Source organism: Cyrtonyx montezumae, unplaced genomic scaffold (genome assembly GCF_038088225.1).
Source record: "Cyrtonyx montezumae isolate F1298 unplaced genomic scaffold, pur_monq_1.0 scaffold_14, whole genome shotgun sequence".
NCBI classification, from domain to species: Eukaryota; Metazoa; Chordata; class Aves; order Galliformes; family Odontophoridae; genus Cyrtonyx; species Cyrtonyx montezumae.
In genome coordinates this window covers 667,021-684,908 of record NW_027071870.1, presented here as the reverse complement: position 1 = coordinate 684,908, position 17,888 = coordinate 667,021, and the positions used below count along the sequence as shown (strand labels likewise).

The 17,888-nt window shown below is 40.1% G+C and overlaps 2 protein-coding genes across 2 annotated transcripts in view; one reads left to right on the top strand and one right to left on the bottom strand.

Annotated features, from left to right (window-relative positions):
* Positions 1-1,936: 1,936 nt before the first annotated feature.
* RPA3 (replication protein A3) lies at positions 1,937-5,094 on the bottom strand. The gene is made up of 4 exons (XM_065731552.1): positions 4,928-5,094; positions 4,707-4,781; positions 3,357-3,465; positions 1,937-2,855 (listed from the first exon to the last, which is right to left on the bottom strand). Exons 1-4 carry the CDS (start codon positions 5,024-5,026, stop codon positions 2,773-2,775), a joined length of 366 nt encoding a protein of 121 aa, XP_065587624.1. The 5' UTR covers positions 5,027-5,094; the 3' UTR covers positions 1,937-2,772.
* Positions 5,095-8,199: 3,105 nt separating this feature from the next.
* The window catches only part of UMAD1 (UBAP1-MVB12-associated (UMA) domain containing 1), a 63,277-nt gene continuing 53,588 nt past the window's right edge, over positions 8,200-17,888 (top strand). Inside the window, exons 1-2 of the mRNA XM_065731228.1 lie at positions 8,200-8,399; positions 10,569-10,681. Of these exons, the coding sequence (XP_065587300.1) occupies positions 10,600-10,681 (82 nt within the window). The 5' untranslated portion in view covers positions 8,200-8,399; positions 10,569-10,599. The remainder of the gene's footprint in view (positions 8,400-10,568; positions 10,682-17,888) is intronic.

The following is a 17,888-nucleotide window of genomic DNA, read 5'->3' as shown; positions in this document are numbered from 1 at the left end:
ATTTTGCTTCTTGATTAGTAAAGCTGTGATCTGAGGAGGTGATCTGTTGTCTTTTAACAAAAAGTATAGCTGCAGACATTTCATTATCTGCAGATAATGTTTCCATTTACTGCTTTCTGCTATCTTCCTGACTCTGATATTTAAATTGATGAAGGTGGCTTTGCCTGCCAAAACTCCTTTTTGAACTTATGGTTCATGCTGACTACATTATTTTCATTTCTTAGTGTGTCCTTGCCTCCCGTACCTGATTAAGCACAAGCACTTTCTCATCTTATGCACTGGAGGCTTGCAAATGAGCACAAACTGACTTGAGTGTTTCATGATTTGCATCACCTACAAGGGTCACAGTCCCATGCTGCCTAAACAAGGAGAGTGGAGCAGTCCTGGTGACAGAGATCAGTATCAACCAAGCGTCCAATGCTCCCCAGACAAGTCCACAGTGACAAGGCAGGTCTGAGGTCAGGCTGAGAATCACAGCAGCAGGTTGGGCTGACTGAGAGGCACAGGCTGGCACAGGCATCCAGGTGGTGTAGCTCAGGCCAGGACCATGAGGCAAAGAGGGAGACACCTGACAAAGCTTGTATATAAAGAAGAAAAATATGATGGTAAGGGTGGTGAGGCACTGGCACAGGTTGCACAGAGAGGTGGTGGATCTCCCTTCCCTGGAGTCATTCAAGGTCAGGCTGGACGGGGCTCTGAGCAATGTGATGTAGCTGTGCATGTCCCTGCTCATTGCACAGGAGTTGGACTAGTTGACCTTTAAGGGCCCCTCCAACTCAAACAATTCCATGATTCTTTCCTTTGCAGTTTAGTGGACAGCTAGAGCAGAGTGTCAGTTTCAGAACTGTTTCTCAAAACACAGCTCTATAACTCCAACACAGTATTACACGCAGATTACACTACCTAGCAGCCCTTGCAGCAAGGCAGGTAGCCTTCCTTACACTCCCTCTTATTTATTAAATACTCAGTTACTAACTTCTGGTAACACCTCACTTCTCCACTGTATCCAAAGGGAGCCCAGTGTGGGAGCTGCCCAGACCCCCACTCCTCATTTCCAACAGCTCTCTTGTGCATTTTGTGCTTCCCAGTGTGCTCAGCAGGGATCCCCTTCTATGCTCAAATCCATTTTTTCCAATTATGCTTACTCAGACTAAGATTCTCCCAGCTACACTAGATGTTTCAGGAGGAAATGTCTTGCAATGTCCCTAGTTGTTACCCTCCTAGGTACATACAGAACCTGAGGATTACTTTTCCTTTTATAGCAAGAATGTGTTACAGTTCTTTAATAGTGTAAGCCACACAGCCAGTTTGATACTGCTTGTCTGTGCATCATTGCTCTGGGATAGAAGTCCTGGCTGACAAAGGAAAACTGTAGCATTTATCACTTAGATGTGATCAAATATGAGCTCATAAGATCCCATATCCAAGGATGGTCTCTGTGTTAGGGTAAAGTGCTACAGCCATCTAGTGGCAGAACCCATTTTATTGGGCTTAGATAACCTTGATAAGAACTAGCTGCACGTAACATTTTATGGAACATACAATACACGAACAAAATAGACTTTTTCATAGGTAGAATAATTCTAAGGAGTTAAATGTCAGTAAAAAAAAAGCATGTAGATGTTGGCAATGACATTTAATTTTGCTGAACACTAAAGTACACCGGTGATGGTACTACAGGGCAGAGTATGGTATCATGCCATAGGAACCTTCTTGTTCTCATTTGCAGTATGTGGCTGACTCATACTTTAGAGGTCCTTCTTCCCTCCCATGACAGTAACTATCAGTCTTCTAAGTGAGAGGGAAATTAAACAGCACTTGGTTAACGTGGTCATCCACTCAGATGGAAGAACCAATTCACTTATGATGTGTACTAATCAGAGTAGTGCTGTAGTTTGCAGTAATTTTCTTAAATAAGGACTCTAAAACTAAATATTTAAATCTAACTTCTGAAACTTTGTGTTTTCTGCCACATGATGATAAATAGTCTGGACTGTAATAGAACTGTGGACTGTGGAGAAGTTCATCTGAGTAAAATCATCATGACATGCCAGCAGAGCCTTGGTACCTTTGCCACGACATCCACAAAGAATGAAGGTTGTGATGGTAACTCAATGGCTCTTGAAATCCCCAAGCCTAATTAGACACTTAAATCTCTTAACTGTTTAACATCAGTGCTGAAGGCAAGTACTTTGTGCTCCACTTTGTTACAATTAAATTCCCTGTGTTAGGTAAAATGGAACAGGGATCACCATCTATCACTGAAAACAGCACTAGACAGACATAACGCTGCCACAGGTATTTGAACAGTCGTATCTTTTTTTATTGGAGAAGTGACCATTATCAAGACACAAAATAAATCTTTCCCCCCCCCCGTGTTCAATAAATTTATATCAAAGCAAATGAAATTTTAAAATATCTTTACATTAAAACCCCACCAAATATCTTCAGTATGTTTTACGTTAAGTGTCCTGGAACCTCTGCAGCCAATGGAAAAGATGCCTACAAACTTCAATTTCTAGCACAACAAAATCCTGCAAGAGACCACACCTTGTGAATATAGAAGGATTATATACAGACAGTAAGACAGCCACAGAAATGTTCTGCTTCTTGCTAAGCTACTTTGAAGGAAAGTTTCTAAGAGAATATATTTCACCAGCCACACGTAGCATGTGTAGTAGCATCTTCTTAGTTGGAAACTAATGCAACTCTTAGCATGCTGTCAGGCAAGACAACCAAGGTACTGTTGCACATCTGAAGGTCTAATAAAAATCAACTGTTCCTCCCAGTACCAAAGGGAAAGTATTCAGGGAATTCATGAATAATTTTCAGTGCTTCATTGTAGAGTTCCAGATCTGAAAGTGGGCAAGAAAAGAAAAAGCTTAACTTAAATTCCTCACTAGTAAATTGCAGCATTAAAGCACTGCCCGTTTTAAAGCAATACAACTGAGTGTTCTCTGTTCCCTACATGCTCCCCGGTTCCCCAAGCCTGCCATATTCTCATTGCTTTATTTCTGAGGGATTAATTTTAGGCCTGCTAACTGGACAATCACACAAAACCCAGTACAGGACAGGGAAGACCAAGAACCATGTAGCTCAGACTGGGAAAACAATCAGACCATGGTAATGACCTATACCAGCTTAGGCCTTGAATCAGTCCCTACAGTTTGGCAGTAAAACAATGTATTGAGTGTGTAATTTTTCCTATTCTGTTGTCCATTTATATATTCCACACTGTGTCAGACAGCTTGAAGAATGATCCTGTCTACAGGAAGGGATAATGATGTTCTCTCTTATTTACTGAATGAATGTTCAGAACACAAAATTAATCTGTCATAACACATACCCTTACTTACCAAATGGACTTTTATCTTCCCTGAACTGGACGTATGACATGCACATGATGGTTGCCTGGTTTGTTACTCTTCCAACCACTTCAAGAACTCCCGAGATCTCTTCATCTAGCTGCAGAACATATCAGAAATAAAATTAGCATCACCAAATTAGCTGCTGTTTCAACTGCACAGCACTCAAACTAGGAACTCTCTGAAGATTTGTTCATTACAACAGATTCTGTTCTGTTTCATGACATACATTATTACTGGGCGGGGAATGGGAAAAAAAAACATCAGAAGCTTTGAAGCTTTGCACCTCTTACAGATTTGCAGTTTTTGTAATAGACAATTCAGTACTCACACAGAAAAGGTATGAAGAAGCATCAGAGAGATGACAGCACTTTGCAGGTCTATGAAACCATGCCAATTAAACACTGAACAGATTGATCTAGGGCACAGAGACAATTAAAATCCAGATTTGAATGAACTGCATTCAAAACTTAGTAAATTATAGAACTCTATAAAAGCTGAGGAGGTATCATCCATGCCAGAGAGCAATGCCAGTAATTCTAGTTTCAGGAAGTATCCAAAATTATTCACTTTTTAGGTAATAAGCCTTTGGTTGGATAAGGAAAAAAATAAGGCTAAAAATGTTATCTTCAGGCAAAATCATTTAGCTTGAACACGCTGGGTTTTTTTTTGTTTTTTTTTTTCCCCTCTTGGTTTTTAGGATATTCCTCTGAAGACTGTGGCACTATTTCAGTAACATCCTTCCAATATTTAACTCTTGTATGATCTTTCTGAACATCCCTGTTTCTCCCTTATACACTTACACAGCAGCACTCACTAAGCGCATTCCCAGCAATGGGGTTAGACTTTGCCTGTACTTAACAACACATTCAGATGGAAGCACTGCCAACACACTCAGTGAAGTCAGAGAGCATTTGTCATCAGAAGGTGTCACAACTACAATAATCCTTTAATTAGAACATATCTTGGAGGCACAAAAAAGAGAATACATAGAAGAGAATCACAGAACTGTAGGGTTGGAAGGGACCTCTAGATGTCATCGAGACCAACCCCCTGCCAAAGCAGCTCCCTAGCCCAGGTTGCACAGGTAGGGGACCAGACGGGTCTGGAACATCTACAGAGAAGGAGACTCCACCACCTCTCTGTGCAGCCTGTGCCAGGCATGTATTTGTATCACTGCCTATGTATCTCTATATCTCTGTATCCCTGTCTACGTCTACAGGCAAACAGCAGTACAAGCAAATAAAATCCCCTCAGACGGACACACACCGCGGAACAACGCTTTGCCGACAACGCTGTACTAAGCGGCGGACAAGGCAGAAGCCAAACAATCTAACTTACAGGTTCGCTCAGCTCCACCGTTGCGTTGCAGCCCCCTCCGTCCGACAGAACGATCAGTTTCCCCGTCGGGTGGATCTACAAAACAAATAACGCCGCGCGCTCAGCAGCGGCCGAAAGGCGAAGCGGGCAAACGGGCCTCGTCCCGCGGGGCGGATGCAGGCGGCCCCGAGCAAGGCCGCGCCGAGAGCCACCCGGGGGGGGTTGGAGGGCTGCATACGGACCTTCTCGACACGCCCCACGAAGCAGACGGGCCGTCCGATGTACTGTGCCAGCTGCGCGGCTGCGATGCGCGGCCGCGGCGCCTCATGCACGTCGCCCATGGCGGCAGCCTCCTTCCCGCGCTGCGCACGAGTCGACCCCGTTACCCTTAGCAACGGGACGGCGGCGGGGCGGGGCTTTCTCGGCTTCCGCCAATCGCCTCCACGCTGTCCTCTGACGTCATCGGAGAGCGACGCGGGGAGGTGGCGGTGTTCACTCACGGAGCCGGAAGTGGCGGCAGCGGTGGCGGGCCGGTGGGTGACCGACGGGGAGGTCGGCGGGAGGGGTGGAGCCCTGGGGGAAGCCGGTAGGGAATCTCCGGGGCTTTTTCTCCGCTAGCCTCCCCAAGCCCTTCCAGCTCTTGGCGATGTCCGCGCTGTCGCCTGAGCTCTCTCCCTTTCCCCTTTTGGCGGCCCCTCCCTGTCCGAGCGCTGCGCAGTGCCACCGCTTTTCGTCGCCTCGAGGAACTGCAGTGCTGCCTGTCTGTCTGTCTGTCTGGGAAAGGAGGGGCTGTGCTCAGCGCTGTCATCTCCTCAGGGTCGCTGTGCTGCTCGCTTCTCGGCGGTTCATTTGCAGAAGCGCAGCTCCTGGGGCTGTTGTGTCTGCTTGGAGCGGCATTATGACAACATATGCCGGTGTCAGTAGCGTTGTCAGCACATCTCTATCGCGCTTCGTTGCCACTGGAGGTTTACTGTTGAGCTTGCAGAGAAAGAAGTTTGCTTTCATGCGATTGGGTACTGCGTCCAGTGAAAGCCTGGCTTTCTGTTTTATCTGCAGGTTGCCAGCAGTCTGACTACTCATTCACCCCTGGCACTGTTTTTGTCACCCGTGCTTCTGCTGTCACCTTAATCGTGGTTGCTGTTCTGTGATTCAACATCTGCGTGTGATTTTGTATGATGGTAGCTGGAGTTGTGCTGGCACTGAGTAATTCAGGTTCTCTATTAGACCTTTCATCAATCAATATTTGTATTTTTTTTACATCTCTTTATCATCGTGTTAGGAAATGTATATCCCATTTTTGTGTTTGTGTTTCTCTTGACACCTGTCTTCCTAAAATCCATAATCTAGAGGGGTGTGACTACAGGTAGTGGCAGATAAAGAAATGCTTTGTAGTGGGTTTTCTTTCTAATTTTTCTTCTTGCACAACCTTTTTCTAGTCCAGAAGCTTTCAAGATCTTTTGATCTCACAGGGAGGTCTTTTTGACTTTTTGCGTGTTCTTCACTCTGGATTAGTGGGTTTCATGTTACAGGTGGGCTGTACAGGGCTGAGAACATCTTGCTCATTTTCTTGTTGCTAATTTAGTGGTCAATCACTGCAAGTAATCACTGATACGGAAGGGAGAATTGCTCTGACACCCTCTTGATTTCTCTTTCTCACCCTCTTTCTATTCCAGTTCTTTCTTTGTATCTTTTCTGACCTCATTTCATCATTTATATCATTATCAGTATTTTCACTGCAGCACTGCTTTGCTATATTCCTTTACAATTTTATTTTTATCTTAGTCTGCACCCTTGGTGTTTGTTTGTTTTTAAATATTAAAATAAACTTTCTTCTCGTGTCACTTGTGCCTATGTGGGTAAATGCCAAAATGCACTGCTAAGTAGGTTGAGATCCTTACATATACAAAAATCGTATTGGATGTGACGTATTGGTTTGGCTCAGAGGTCTCCCATACCTCTTGTCAAAGCAGACAGACTGAGTACACCAGGAATACACTGACCCCTGTGTGCTGCTCCGTAATTCATCGCTACCCAGTGCCCTGTATGTTCTCAGAGCCTTGCATAAAGACAAAATATTTCTTGCAGTCTCATAGAATTGCTATAGTTCACAGTTTATTACTTACTAATGACTGAAGCAGTGCCAAAAGTAACTACCAACAATTGAGACTGGAGAAAGGAAAAAAATATGTCCCCTTTTTTGTTGAGGAGGAAACATGAGGAGAAGGGAATAGCATATTTTTACCAAGGGAGATTTTTATCTTTAGGCAGTGAATTCAATTTTCAGGTCTCCTATAGAAATAAAATTAAACCCATCTGGAAAGGAGAAAGTGGTGTGCTATGTAGGAGGCATTACTGCAAGGAATGTGGCACTCTCTGAATAGTGGGTGTGTTTTCTCTGATTCTGTGCTGACAGCTTTTTAAAAGCAAAGACCTCACGTCCTTTTCTCTCTAATTTATGTGAACACGCATCCAGATCTCCAAACATCAAACTTAATTTTTTTTTACTCTGAAATTAAATTTGCGCAGGAATCGGTTCTTCTCAGTTTTTGTGAAATGAAGCCTCATCTTATCTACACGTAGTAAAACTCAGCCTGACTCTGCAAGTGCTTGAACTATGTTCTTATCTTCAAGAGCATGCGTGTTTTCATTCAAGTCAGTGTTTCTTTGTTCTGTTTTTAACGTGTAATTCAAGAAACATAACGTCTGCATTTCATATTGCTGGAGAGATTTATGTTTGCTTTTGAAGTACCACAGTTGATAAAAATCTGAAGAGAGCGAATATTGCCAATATCACAGTGTTGCCCATCCTTCTCCTATATATGGCATACTTTATTTGGCCCTCCTTTTTTTTCCTTCTTCTTTTTTTTTTTTTTTTTCTAGGCTCTTATCTGGGTTAAAGTTAATTGTTGTGTTGAGGAAAGATACTGAAATAAGGCATGTTGGTGATACACTGCAGCTTTACAGGAAAAAAATAGGGATACTCAGAAAAGGGCTGCCTTCTGTCAGTGAAAGGGGAAAAAATCCAGGCTGTAAAGGTGCTTGTAAAGCTAAGCTGGCTGTATCAAATTCTACTTACTGCTCATCTTCTCTGAACTGAAATGTCTCTGGTTTCATCTGCTTTTTTTAAAGCACCGTTCTTTATGTGTGCAGGATTTAAAAGGCGATAAATTCATGTTTTCCTATGCAACTCTGTTGTGTCATGTGTGCACTTAGTAAGATGCCTTAGTAAGATGCCTTAGTTTGTGTGAGAAATAGTGAAGGGAGATCACTGGTAGAGCTGAAAACTGTAAAATAATGCAGATCTCAGAGAGGGGAAAAAAAAAAAGATTGGAGCAGCTAGCTGCAGCTCTGGCACGACCAAAGCTACCTATAAGGTTTTACACATCAAGTTGATTTTCTTGTCGTGTGCTTGGGAAGAAGGTAAAATCGCATTTGAAACTGTTCCACGACTGCTTCTCCTTCATACATCATTGGAGCGGAAACCTGACTCTTGAGCATTGCAGCACAGGTTTTTACCACTTGAGCTATGGGACTGACAACCCTAATTGGTAGCAGGAGAAGACTTACTCCCTAAGGGCTAAAAAAAGGAATATGCTGCTGGCACCATGTGTTGAGCCTGGTTGTGGAGGGAAGGTAAGGAATAAAGGAGGCAATTAGGGGGTTTCTGCTGTGTAGTCTCCATGGGACTGGAATAGCAGCATTTCACGTGTGAAGGTAAAGAAGTGTGCACAAAAGAATAAAGTGCGTGTAAGTAATGTTCATTTTTTTGTCTGACCGCATACCTGAGGCTGGTTGGCTTGGTGTGTTCTTGTGTGTATCAGTCTGGTTTCTTTGCCTGGTAGAAATTCCACTGCATCAGCATAAGCCAGCAGTAGCTGGCCGGCCTCTGGGTGCTCTGCATTTTGTTCAGAGGTATCAGTCCATGCTTTGAATCGTTGCTGGTTTTGACCACACTCTATTTATATACAGCTCTTGAAAGCCAACGCTTCATAAACAAGTCTGGATGAGCTGCTCCATGGAAGGATTTGATATGCTTGTAATGGCAGAGTGGGAGGCAGTTCATACGTGGTGAATGGTCAGGGCTGGTTGTGAAGAAAATTGCTGCAGATCACTGGTCAGGGCACAAGAAGTCTTGCTTATGGTATCACAGATACTTGGGTGTGAAATGAGGAATTGAGCAAATAATGCAGTTTTTTATTATCTTTTATTTTTTAAATATAAATGCTAGTATTGTAGTTTTCTACTATTCACAATGATTCTTCTTTATTACATTTAGTTTAAAATAGTATTATCACTAGAGTATACCTCTTTTCTTCAGATTCCACTCTTCCTGGGTGTGTATATTAGGATTCTTACATTGCTATTGGATTGTCAACCCCTTTTCTAAGTGTATCTTCGAAGTAAGCCCAGATTCAGTTCCTCAAACTCTGCTTTGAACTCAAAACTGCATTTTTCAACTTCCCCTATTTTGTTTTGGTATTTCAGTAGAGAAAGGGTTTATGAGCCTCTCTTTTATGTTCACTTCTATTTGATGCAGTGCTTCTCAGGCAGTCTGTTCACACACTCCTGCATGGTTCAGTGTTGCCCACTGGGTCCCACTTTGTCTCTCGGGCACTTCTGTGCCGGGGATCTGAAGGAGAGCGGATGTCAGAGTGGCAGCTGCTGGGCAGCACTGCTTTCCTCTTTCATTGTCAAAGCTCTATGGGTGGGAGCTGCTGTTGCTGGAGGAAGCAGTGAGAGTTGGTTGCTGCACTTGGTAGTGCATGTTTTGTAGAAAATACAAAGTGGTGCTGGACTGATAGTCCACTAAGTAAGCTGAACCTGTAAATACGTACTTCATGTGGTTCTGTTGTTCAGTTTTTGCTAGAGCAGGGCTTGCTAATGAAGCTTTTCTTATTACTTTTTGTTCTGTTTATTTAAGGAATGACCCTTCCTTGATTCTACATCTTAGAAGTTCAGAATGAACATAGATTTTACATAGGATATTTTTGGATATGTCCAAATATGTGGTGTGCTTCATAGCTGGCCCATCTGGCTATATTCTGGCTAATGCTTGTGAGGCTGCTCCAGATGAGTTTGTCCTCTTTAAACTATTAAAAATTGCTTCAAATATTTCTTTTCCAAGACAGAAGAGATGACTGAGCACAATCATTTACAGTTGAGACTCTTATCCCATTAATGTTATGCTTTACCTGTTTTGTTCTAGCTGATGTGAAGTCATAGTTACAGTCTGTTTGGAAGATTATTATCATAGAAAAGCTTATTGTTATGAAAAAGTGACTTGATTGTATTGTGGATTCTTTTAAGGGAATATATCCAAGTGTCAAGCTGCCTGTAAGACTATGAACTGGAAAAATGAAAATGGATGCTATGTTTTTATTTTTTGTTTTTGCCCCTGTGAATGGTGCACAGACACTAAGTACAACATAATTTTCTTAATTCAAGTACTGCTGTGCTATAAAACTGCATTTCCTATAGGGTTGTGTTTTGAGCTTTAGTGTTTAAAACCTTGAGAACTAAGTCTGGTGGGAAAATTTGTGTAACAGCAGTTTAAAATAGCAGATAACATGGAAAAGTGCTCGATAAATGCTAAAGAGAGTTTTATTCTTTTATTTTCCTTTAGAAAGATTTTTTTTGTTGTTTTATGATTTTATTCCATTCTTAACTTCATGAAAAACCCTTTCACAATTTAATCTTTCTGCCTATTGAAATCAATTGCCATACCAACAAGGAACTCTGTCTGACATGCAAATGCCTGATATTTCAAATCTGGTAATAAACATCTAGTGTAATATCATCTAATTGGTATTTGGGGTGGTATGATTTTCTTATGCTAAATTCTACTATCTTATATTTATTTAACACATATTGTCTTCATTTTAGGTAACAAACTAGAAGAAGAGAAAAAGAGACTATGTTCAGCTTCTTCCGAAAAAGTCAAGATTCAAAGAAAATTACAGTGCAAGAGAGAGAAGCAGATGGGTTTGTTATTGTGGGTAAGCGATGCTTCTGTATATAATGATTCTTGTCATCTTTGAAATGTAAAAAGTTCTTTGAGATGGTTAGACCGGGAGAAAAGAGTTCAAAGAAGCCATGACAAAAATTACTTAGAATTCTTGCTTTTCCACGAGCAAGCCTACTCTAATGCAGCCCGAATAGCTAAAGCTTTTTTTCTTCACATTGTTTTCTGAATAGGTTCAAACTCTTATTGAAGATAGTAGAAAATACAGTTTCTTATTTTCCCCTGGTGTTTTAAACAATGATACATTATTTCTTTTCAGAACAAGAAACCTCAGAGTTGCTGTTTCTAACTCTATGGTTAGAGTTGCAGAGAGAATATCTTGTTACAGCTGTTAGCTTCCCTCCTAATGTTATCCACCAAGTCCTTATACTAGAGACAAGATGTGTCTGTGTATTGCTAGTCACATGGTGAATGTGGATGTTCTGATTCAGAATATGACTTTGGATTAGTTTGATGAAAACTAAGCAGTTTACAGTTTTCAAAGTCTTTCTGCTATTCAGAACATAATCTGAAGTGTACTTACCTGTGGTCACGCTAAATCTGCACCTTTGAGTTCTGTCACAATTCAATAGGATGGCTCAAGCACTCAGGAGAAACAGCATTTATTGCTGTGGTGCTGCAACTGATCCTTTTCTTTTTCCTCTTCAGAAAATTTATACTATTTTCCTTATAAAACTGTCATAATCTGTATTCAATTTCTGTTGCTCTGATTAACTTCTTTTCAGGAATCTATGTAAGTGGCATTTGAGCATTCTGAAGTCAGGGAAGCCTCTGAATTATCAAACTCTAACAATATGAGAGACTACTAGAACTCCTTCTTGGGATAACTTACTCATGTTCTTAAAACAAATATCCACAGCTAGCTAACAATTGTTAAAATAGATCCAGTTTCATGTATTTGTCTGTTGTCATCTTGATCAGTTGTCTTTCACTGGATTTTCTTCATATGGGCTTAGTCTACTCACCTTGGTTTTGATGACTGCATTAAATAATTCTAGCACTTGCATTGTGGAAGGGTTAGATGAGATAGCACCATAATCTGTCAAAAGTTTAGTGACTAGAGTTCAAATTCTGCAACAGAAAGAGAGCTGTGCACATAAAGGTTGCTTATCTGCCACAATTGCTCGCCCCAATTCTGTATTTAATGTAGCTTCATTCCTTTTTCTTGAAATACTGTCAGTGACTATTTAAACTTTAATATGGATTTATAGGATTAATGACTTCAATGTAAACTGAAGAATTATCAAGTATGCTTGAATCTTCTGATATTTCTATTTACTTTTTTGTTCTCTTTGATAGCAGTTAATTATGCAGGTTGTGATGAGATGGCGTTTTGTCTTTTCCAAGTAAAAGTTGGGATGGAAAGGAATTGCTGCCAGTCTTGTTAGTGGAACATACCACTGTCTTGCTGGTCAGCACTTAAGTAAATACTTAAGTAGTTTTGTCTAGGAATAGTTATTCTCCTAGTTTGTTTTTTATTGCTTAGATGGGAGGTATTGAAACTTTTCAAAATGAAACGTAAAGCAGCCTGGAACATCAATAGTGAAGTCTTCAGCTAATATTGGTAGTAATTATATATCAGTTGTTCTTAGGACTGCATCCTCAGGTTAATGTGAATACCACCTTGGTCAGTGAGCAAACAGTCTTAAAAGGGGGTCGGAGCTAGATTTTGTGTGTTTCAAGTTGGTTTCTAAACCCAGTCTTTCATTTGAAGCATGTAAGGAAAAAGAAAACCTTGTTCACTAGTACTCTGTGGAGAAGGGAGGAAGTGTTTTGCTTCTCTTTCATGGAGAAAAAAGAAGAGAAAAAATGTATCTTCAGAGAATGCTAGCTTCTGATTTCCTCTGTTGTAGTCAGGAGAAGCTTGTCTGTCACATCATTTTCAAGGTTTTTCATACCATGCACCATTGATGGGGGCATTTAGGAATCCTACTGAAGGTCTCAAAGAGGCCTATCAAGAAATAATCAAATTACAGTTCATTTATAAAATGAATTTCAGTCTGCCATCCCTTCTGATTATTCTTGGTAGCTGTGTGCAAGAAGACACATTAATGCTAGCGTGTTGGTTTTGCACACAGCTAAGAATCTCCCATCAGTTAACAAAAGATGCACATGAACTGCAGTTCTTATCTCTGTCAAAAATCAAGTACAGAAAAAACGAGGCTGCAGTGCTGTTTTCATGTGTGTTTGGGAAGAAGGTCAGAAACTCTGCAAGCATTATTCTCAGAGATACGGTTTGAATTTTGGGTGGTCCTGTGTGGAGCCCTGTATGTGCTCTTCAGAAACTACTGTTCTACATTCATTTTGGCTTCAGGTATATTTTAAGATGCTCATGTGCAGGGTCTTGATTATTCTTTCAGCAAAATTTGAAATAAGCCAGGTGTGCAGGAGCGGCAAGGTCAGCTGCACTCCAAACCAGGTGAACCTGCACTGAAGGGAAGGTGATACGAGGATGGACAGGCCCAGGCAGAGGACTCAGCACTGAGGGGCACAGTCCTACACTGCCTGAGAAAGGAGAGCAGAGCAGCTCTGGTGGCAATGACCAAGGTCAGCCTTAACAAATCAGGAAGCCTTCATTGATGAAGGTATGAAAAAGTAAAATGATTAACACCAGTCAGTCTAGTTTTGGAAATCCAAGCTCTGTTTTTCTGGGGAGCAGTACGTGTATTGTTCCCTCACCATCCATCCCTGTGTTCCCATTGTTGTACTATACATACAGATATTCTTTGAGGCGCTTTTTATTGTGGAAGAAATGGATTAATTGCATCATCAATTAAGGGATGCATAGTTGTTTCCTGATATGTCGATACATCTTAAAATAAAATACTGATTATGTGTTAATCTCAGGAATACAGGTCTCTGTGTATAATCTGAAGAACTTTTGAAATATTTGTTTCTGAGATAAATCTGCAGTCTACAAATTTTCAAGAATTATGTTATGAAATGGAAATCGAATATATCAACCCTTCCAAATCAAAGGACTGCATCCCTACTGCTTTATTAGTGCAGTTCAAATAACTTTTTGGTTTTTCTCTTGCGTGCATGTACCTCAAAGAGGAAAAGCATCAAGAGATTTGTAAGACCTTAGTGTTGCTGCTGATGTTTTTCCTATGACTTGGTAGTATTCTGTAGTAGAATCCTGTGAATCTTTACACTGCTTTGCCATTAATATTTAAGGGGCTTCTAGTGGTGCTTGTAAGGAAGACTGAAATGCTGCAATATTTTAAAATAATGTGCTGTTACATTTCAGTAATATACAAGGCTTTGTGTTCATTGGAGAAAAGAAGGTTTCAGCGTCCTTTTATTTTCTGCATCAGTGGGTTTAAGTTACTTATTTTTTTGTGTGTGTTTAGTGTTTATGTAGTTATTTAGAACCCTGCAGTTTTCCAGTAACCAAGCTGCCATTTCATTTTCTTGTGAAGGTTTAATATTTAATGCTAACTTTGTGACAATCTGAGATTTTGTGGACATATTAGACATATATATATAGATAGATATATTAGAGAAATATATATATTTGTCTAAAGAATATATGCATTCGCTGATGCCAATAGAAATAGATGTTTTGGTGCATGCCATGTTACATTAATACTGCTGAAAAGCATGTGTTAATTATATTAAGTGGCCTATTTCTTGAAATGCTGCTTTCTGGAGTTTATACTAAAAAAAGAGGTAGTAGCTCATCTGGGCACTGAATTTTTCAGTCACAGTTGACTGAAAAGGGAGGGGGAGAATTCAGAAAGAGAAGTAACAGTCCTCTCCTGTTACTGATCTTCAGTTGCATAAGGAGGTAATGGCTACCCTTCATTCAGTAATGAAGTCAAACTAATCCTCTTGGGTCCTAATTTTACACAAAAACAAACTGCATTTTTCACTAGTACCGCTAGATGGTGATTTCTCTTGTATCTGGTACTTGTAGTGCTTTTCTGTCTCCTTGGTATGCCCACACACACACACACAAAGTCGAGTAATAGTAATTATCAGTACACCATTTTATTAGACTGTAGGTTTTCATCAGATTTATAAAATGCTTTTTAAAGCCTAATATCAAATTTATAATGGCATTCCAGACTAATAAAAATAATGAAGCTTGAAATGTTGACAGCATGTATCTAGATGTTGGCTTGTAATTCCTTCCAGGCTGATCTGTTGAGGCCCATGTGGGACCTAAATAACACAAAGAAGTAAATTTGCATATTTTACAGCAGGGGGAAAAACAGAATGCAAAAAACATGAATAATTAGGAGCACAAGCTTCATGCTATATTAATACTGTTGAAAAGCATGTGTTGATTGTATTCTGAAAGCCAGTAGTGATTTGGTTGAGTGAACTCAGTCAGCATCTCTTATGCAGATTAAAGGAACTGGGTTACAGAACAACTGAAATTCATTGTTTTGCTGTATAAGTAGGTGTATTTCTCAAAGGAAGTATTTCTTTATTTCCTAGGTTTTGTACAGAACTGGAAATCTTTCTTTTTTTAATGTTTCATCGAAGTGTGGGTTTCTTTTGACTGAGTATTTTTAATTGCTTATTTACTTACATACCTCTAGTTTTTAAATGAGTTATCTCAGCCACAAGTCAGATGGCAGAATTTTTAGCACTTCAGTATACATGACCTATTTTTCATTTCATTACATTCTATCTTTATGCTTTCTAAGGCCCAAGCCCCAGAAAACACTTTAATGATATGTATTTTATCTTGTTAAAACTTATATTTGCAATTTCTGTAAATGACTTCAATTTACAAAAGTGCCTTTTCTTAAATGTTACTAAGCAGGCAAATTTTGAGTCATTGTGTTTCTTCTCTTGATTTAAATGTAGGCTATTTAACCTACTTGTTATGATTAAAAATTATTTAAAATGATATTAAAGTGATACATATACATTTTTATTGATGGTTAGGCTAAATACCATCTTGGCCCACTAATTCCTGGCTACGTCACAGTTAACTGGTTTTGAATTTGGCTTGACAGTAGTAAAGAAAAATGCAAGAGATTTGTTTTGTTGAACTTCTATAGCAGTTTTATTTCTGTGGTGGAAAAAATAACTTTAAATATTTGCCAGTGTATTAGAGATAGATCAACAATGCACAGAACCAAGCATTTTCAGTCAGTCTCTTAAGCACGTATTTTTAAGTTGCATAACCAAAGGAGGGAAATGGTAAAACGTAGCAATCTCTTTAGAAATTGATGTAATTGTGAGAGGTTACAGAGGCATCTGGCAAAAGGTTGTTTTGAGGTCACACATGCATCTGACAGTTTGCTGCCAGCCCTCTAAGAAAATATTGGTCGGAGTTGCATTCCTGTTTTTCATATTAACTGCCTTCCGAGTTGATGTATAAGAGTTACTTTTCTACGGGTACCGGTCTCCAAAGTGCTCCTGAGAGCTTTCATCCTATTTTAAAGCTTTTGCAAATAGTGATGGAAATAGAATATGCTCACGAAGAAAATCCTTTTTTTTTCTTTCTTTTTTTTTCCCCTCTCCTTATTTATTTATTTTTCTTAATCCTCCTTCCCCCCACTAGAAACTTATCCTCTGGAAAGATCAAGGCATTCCTTGGACGTGATTGTTCTTCAGTGATGTATTTGCATAGATGCTGTAGTATTCTTTAACCTTAGTTTACACTATTCTGACTGTTTCTGACACCTGAGTTCTGACAGCTTTGCTCCCATACATAGTGCCTCAGTCACTTGGTCTGTATAGCATTCTTAGAGCAATCTGTAGTTGGAATATAAGAAAGAAAAATACTGGCTGCTTAGAATAGCAAAATGTAAAGTTAAAGTAGGGATGTTCAAAGGTCATTAAGTTTCCTGTAGGACTAAAAAGTTCTTTGCTATGTGGTGCAAAGGAAATTGCTGAAGGTGGATAGGAAAATCAGACTTGGGCTAAAAAAGCTGTAAGATGAACTTAGAGCTAGGGCTAACTGAAACACAGAATGATGGAAAATGTCTTCCAGGAGTCTAAATTGCTATCCTGGCAAATGATAAATTCAGGTCCAAGTCTGCCTTTTAGAATTTTATGGCATAGTTAGAACACCTTTCTTTCCAAACGGACCCCCCCTCATTAGTGTCTGTAGTCGCTGTCTGCCTGGTGGAAGTCATTCAGCCTTGCACAGATGTTAATCACTGTTAATTTTCTGTGAAGGAAATGTTATGTCGAGCAGATTTTACACACATCCCTCCCTGTTGCTAGCAAATGTTTTGCTGCTTTTTCTTCCCGTAGCTGAAGAAGTACTTAGCTGAACTGCAGACTGCTTTGCCCTTTTTATCTGTTTACACTGCAGAAGAGACATTTTCTTGTTTGTTTGCTTGTTTAATTAGATAGTATAAAAAAACCTTGAAGGTTACCTTCTGTGTTTCACAGGTGTTTTTAGGTCTGTTATGGCATAGGCATCAATGTGAAAGGCAGCTTGTCACCTTGTGCATAAAGATATTTCTTCCTCAGCTGCTCTTTCTCGATAAGCTAGTTAGAACCTTCCAGTAAGGGCCAGATAAAGGATAAAGATGATTATTTGGCCTATAGGTTTGCTTTTCAATGCTACTTCATTTGCTTTTGTCATAGCACATCTTTGGTGCTTGCCAAACATACAGTGTACTTTCTGATCACTGCTTGAGCAGCTGAATGATCTTCAGTGTTTCTCATGCTGCTTCCGCCCTATAAATTAGGGGTGCATGATGTCAGTTCTGCAATTATTCTTTTCTTATTTTTATGGTGGATGGGTGACCACGATCACTTCACTCTTTTCTCTGTTTTTTTTATATTTTCCTATGAGAATGAGTACAAACTGGAGAGGGAGCTCAAAGTAATACTATTGGTTGTAAGGATGTCTTCTGGTTTGCTTTGATGGGGGGGGGGCTTTGTTTTTTTTTTTCTTCCAGTTGCCTCGAGATTAATGGCCAAGTCTTTAAGCATCTGACTGCCATTAAATATGTACAATAAACTCACTTCTTTTTCAGTTGAAAGCAGGCAAACTTCCTTAAAATGATTCAGAGCTCCAGAGCTTTTCCTTGGGGGTGTGGGGGCAGGGAAAGGATTTGGTCTGTTAAACCATGTCATTCTAAAGTTTACTTTACTGAGACCTGTGTAGACCAAGAATACAGTACAGTTGTTCAGGAGCTCGAGCTTGTAGGTTTACTGTTTCAGGGTGAGTAAGGGAGAGGAACAACTTAGAGCCTACAGGA

Excerpts from the sequence above, each read along its gene's own strand:
- RPA3 (XM_065731552.1), bottom strand. The coding sequence starts at position 5,026 with ATGGGCGACGTGCATGAGGCGCCGCGGCCGCGCATCGCAGCCGCGCAG. Across the intron at positions 4,782-4,927 it reads TCGTGGGGCGTGTCGAGAAG|ATCCACCCGACGGGGAAACT; the intron begins GTCCGTATGCAG and ends TTTGTTTTGTAG. Across the intron at positions 2,856-3,356 it reads GGAAGATAAAAGTCCATTTG|ATCTGGAACTCTACAATGAA; the intron begins GTAAGTAAGGGT and ends GCCCACTTTCAG.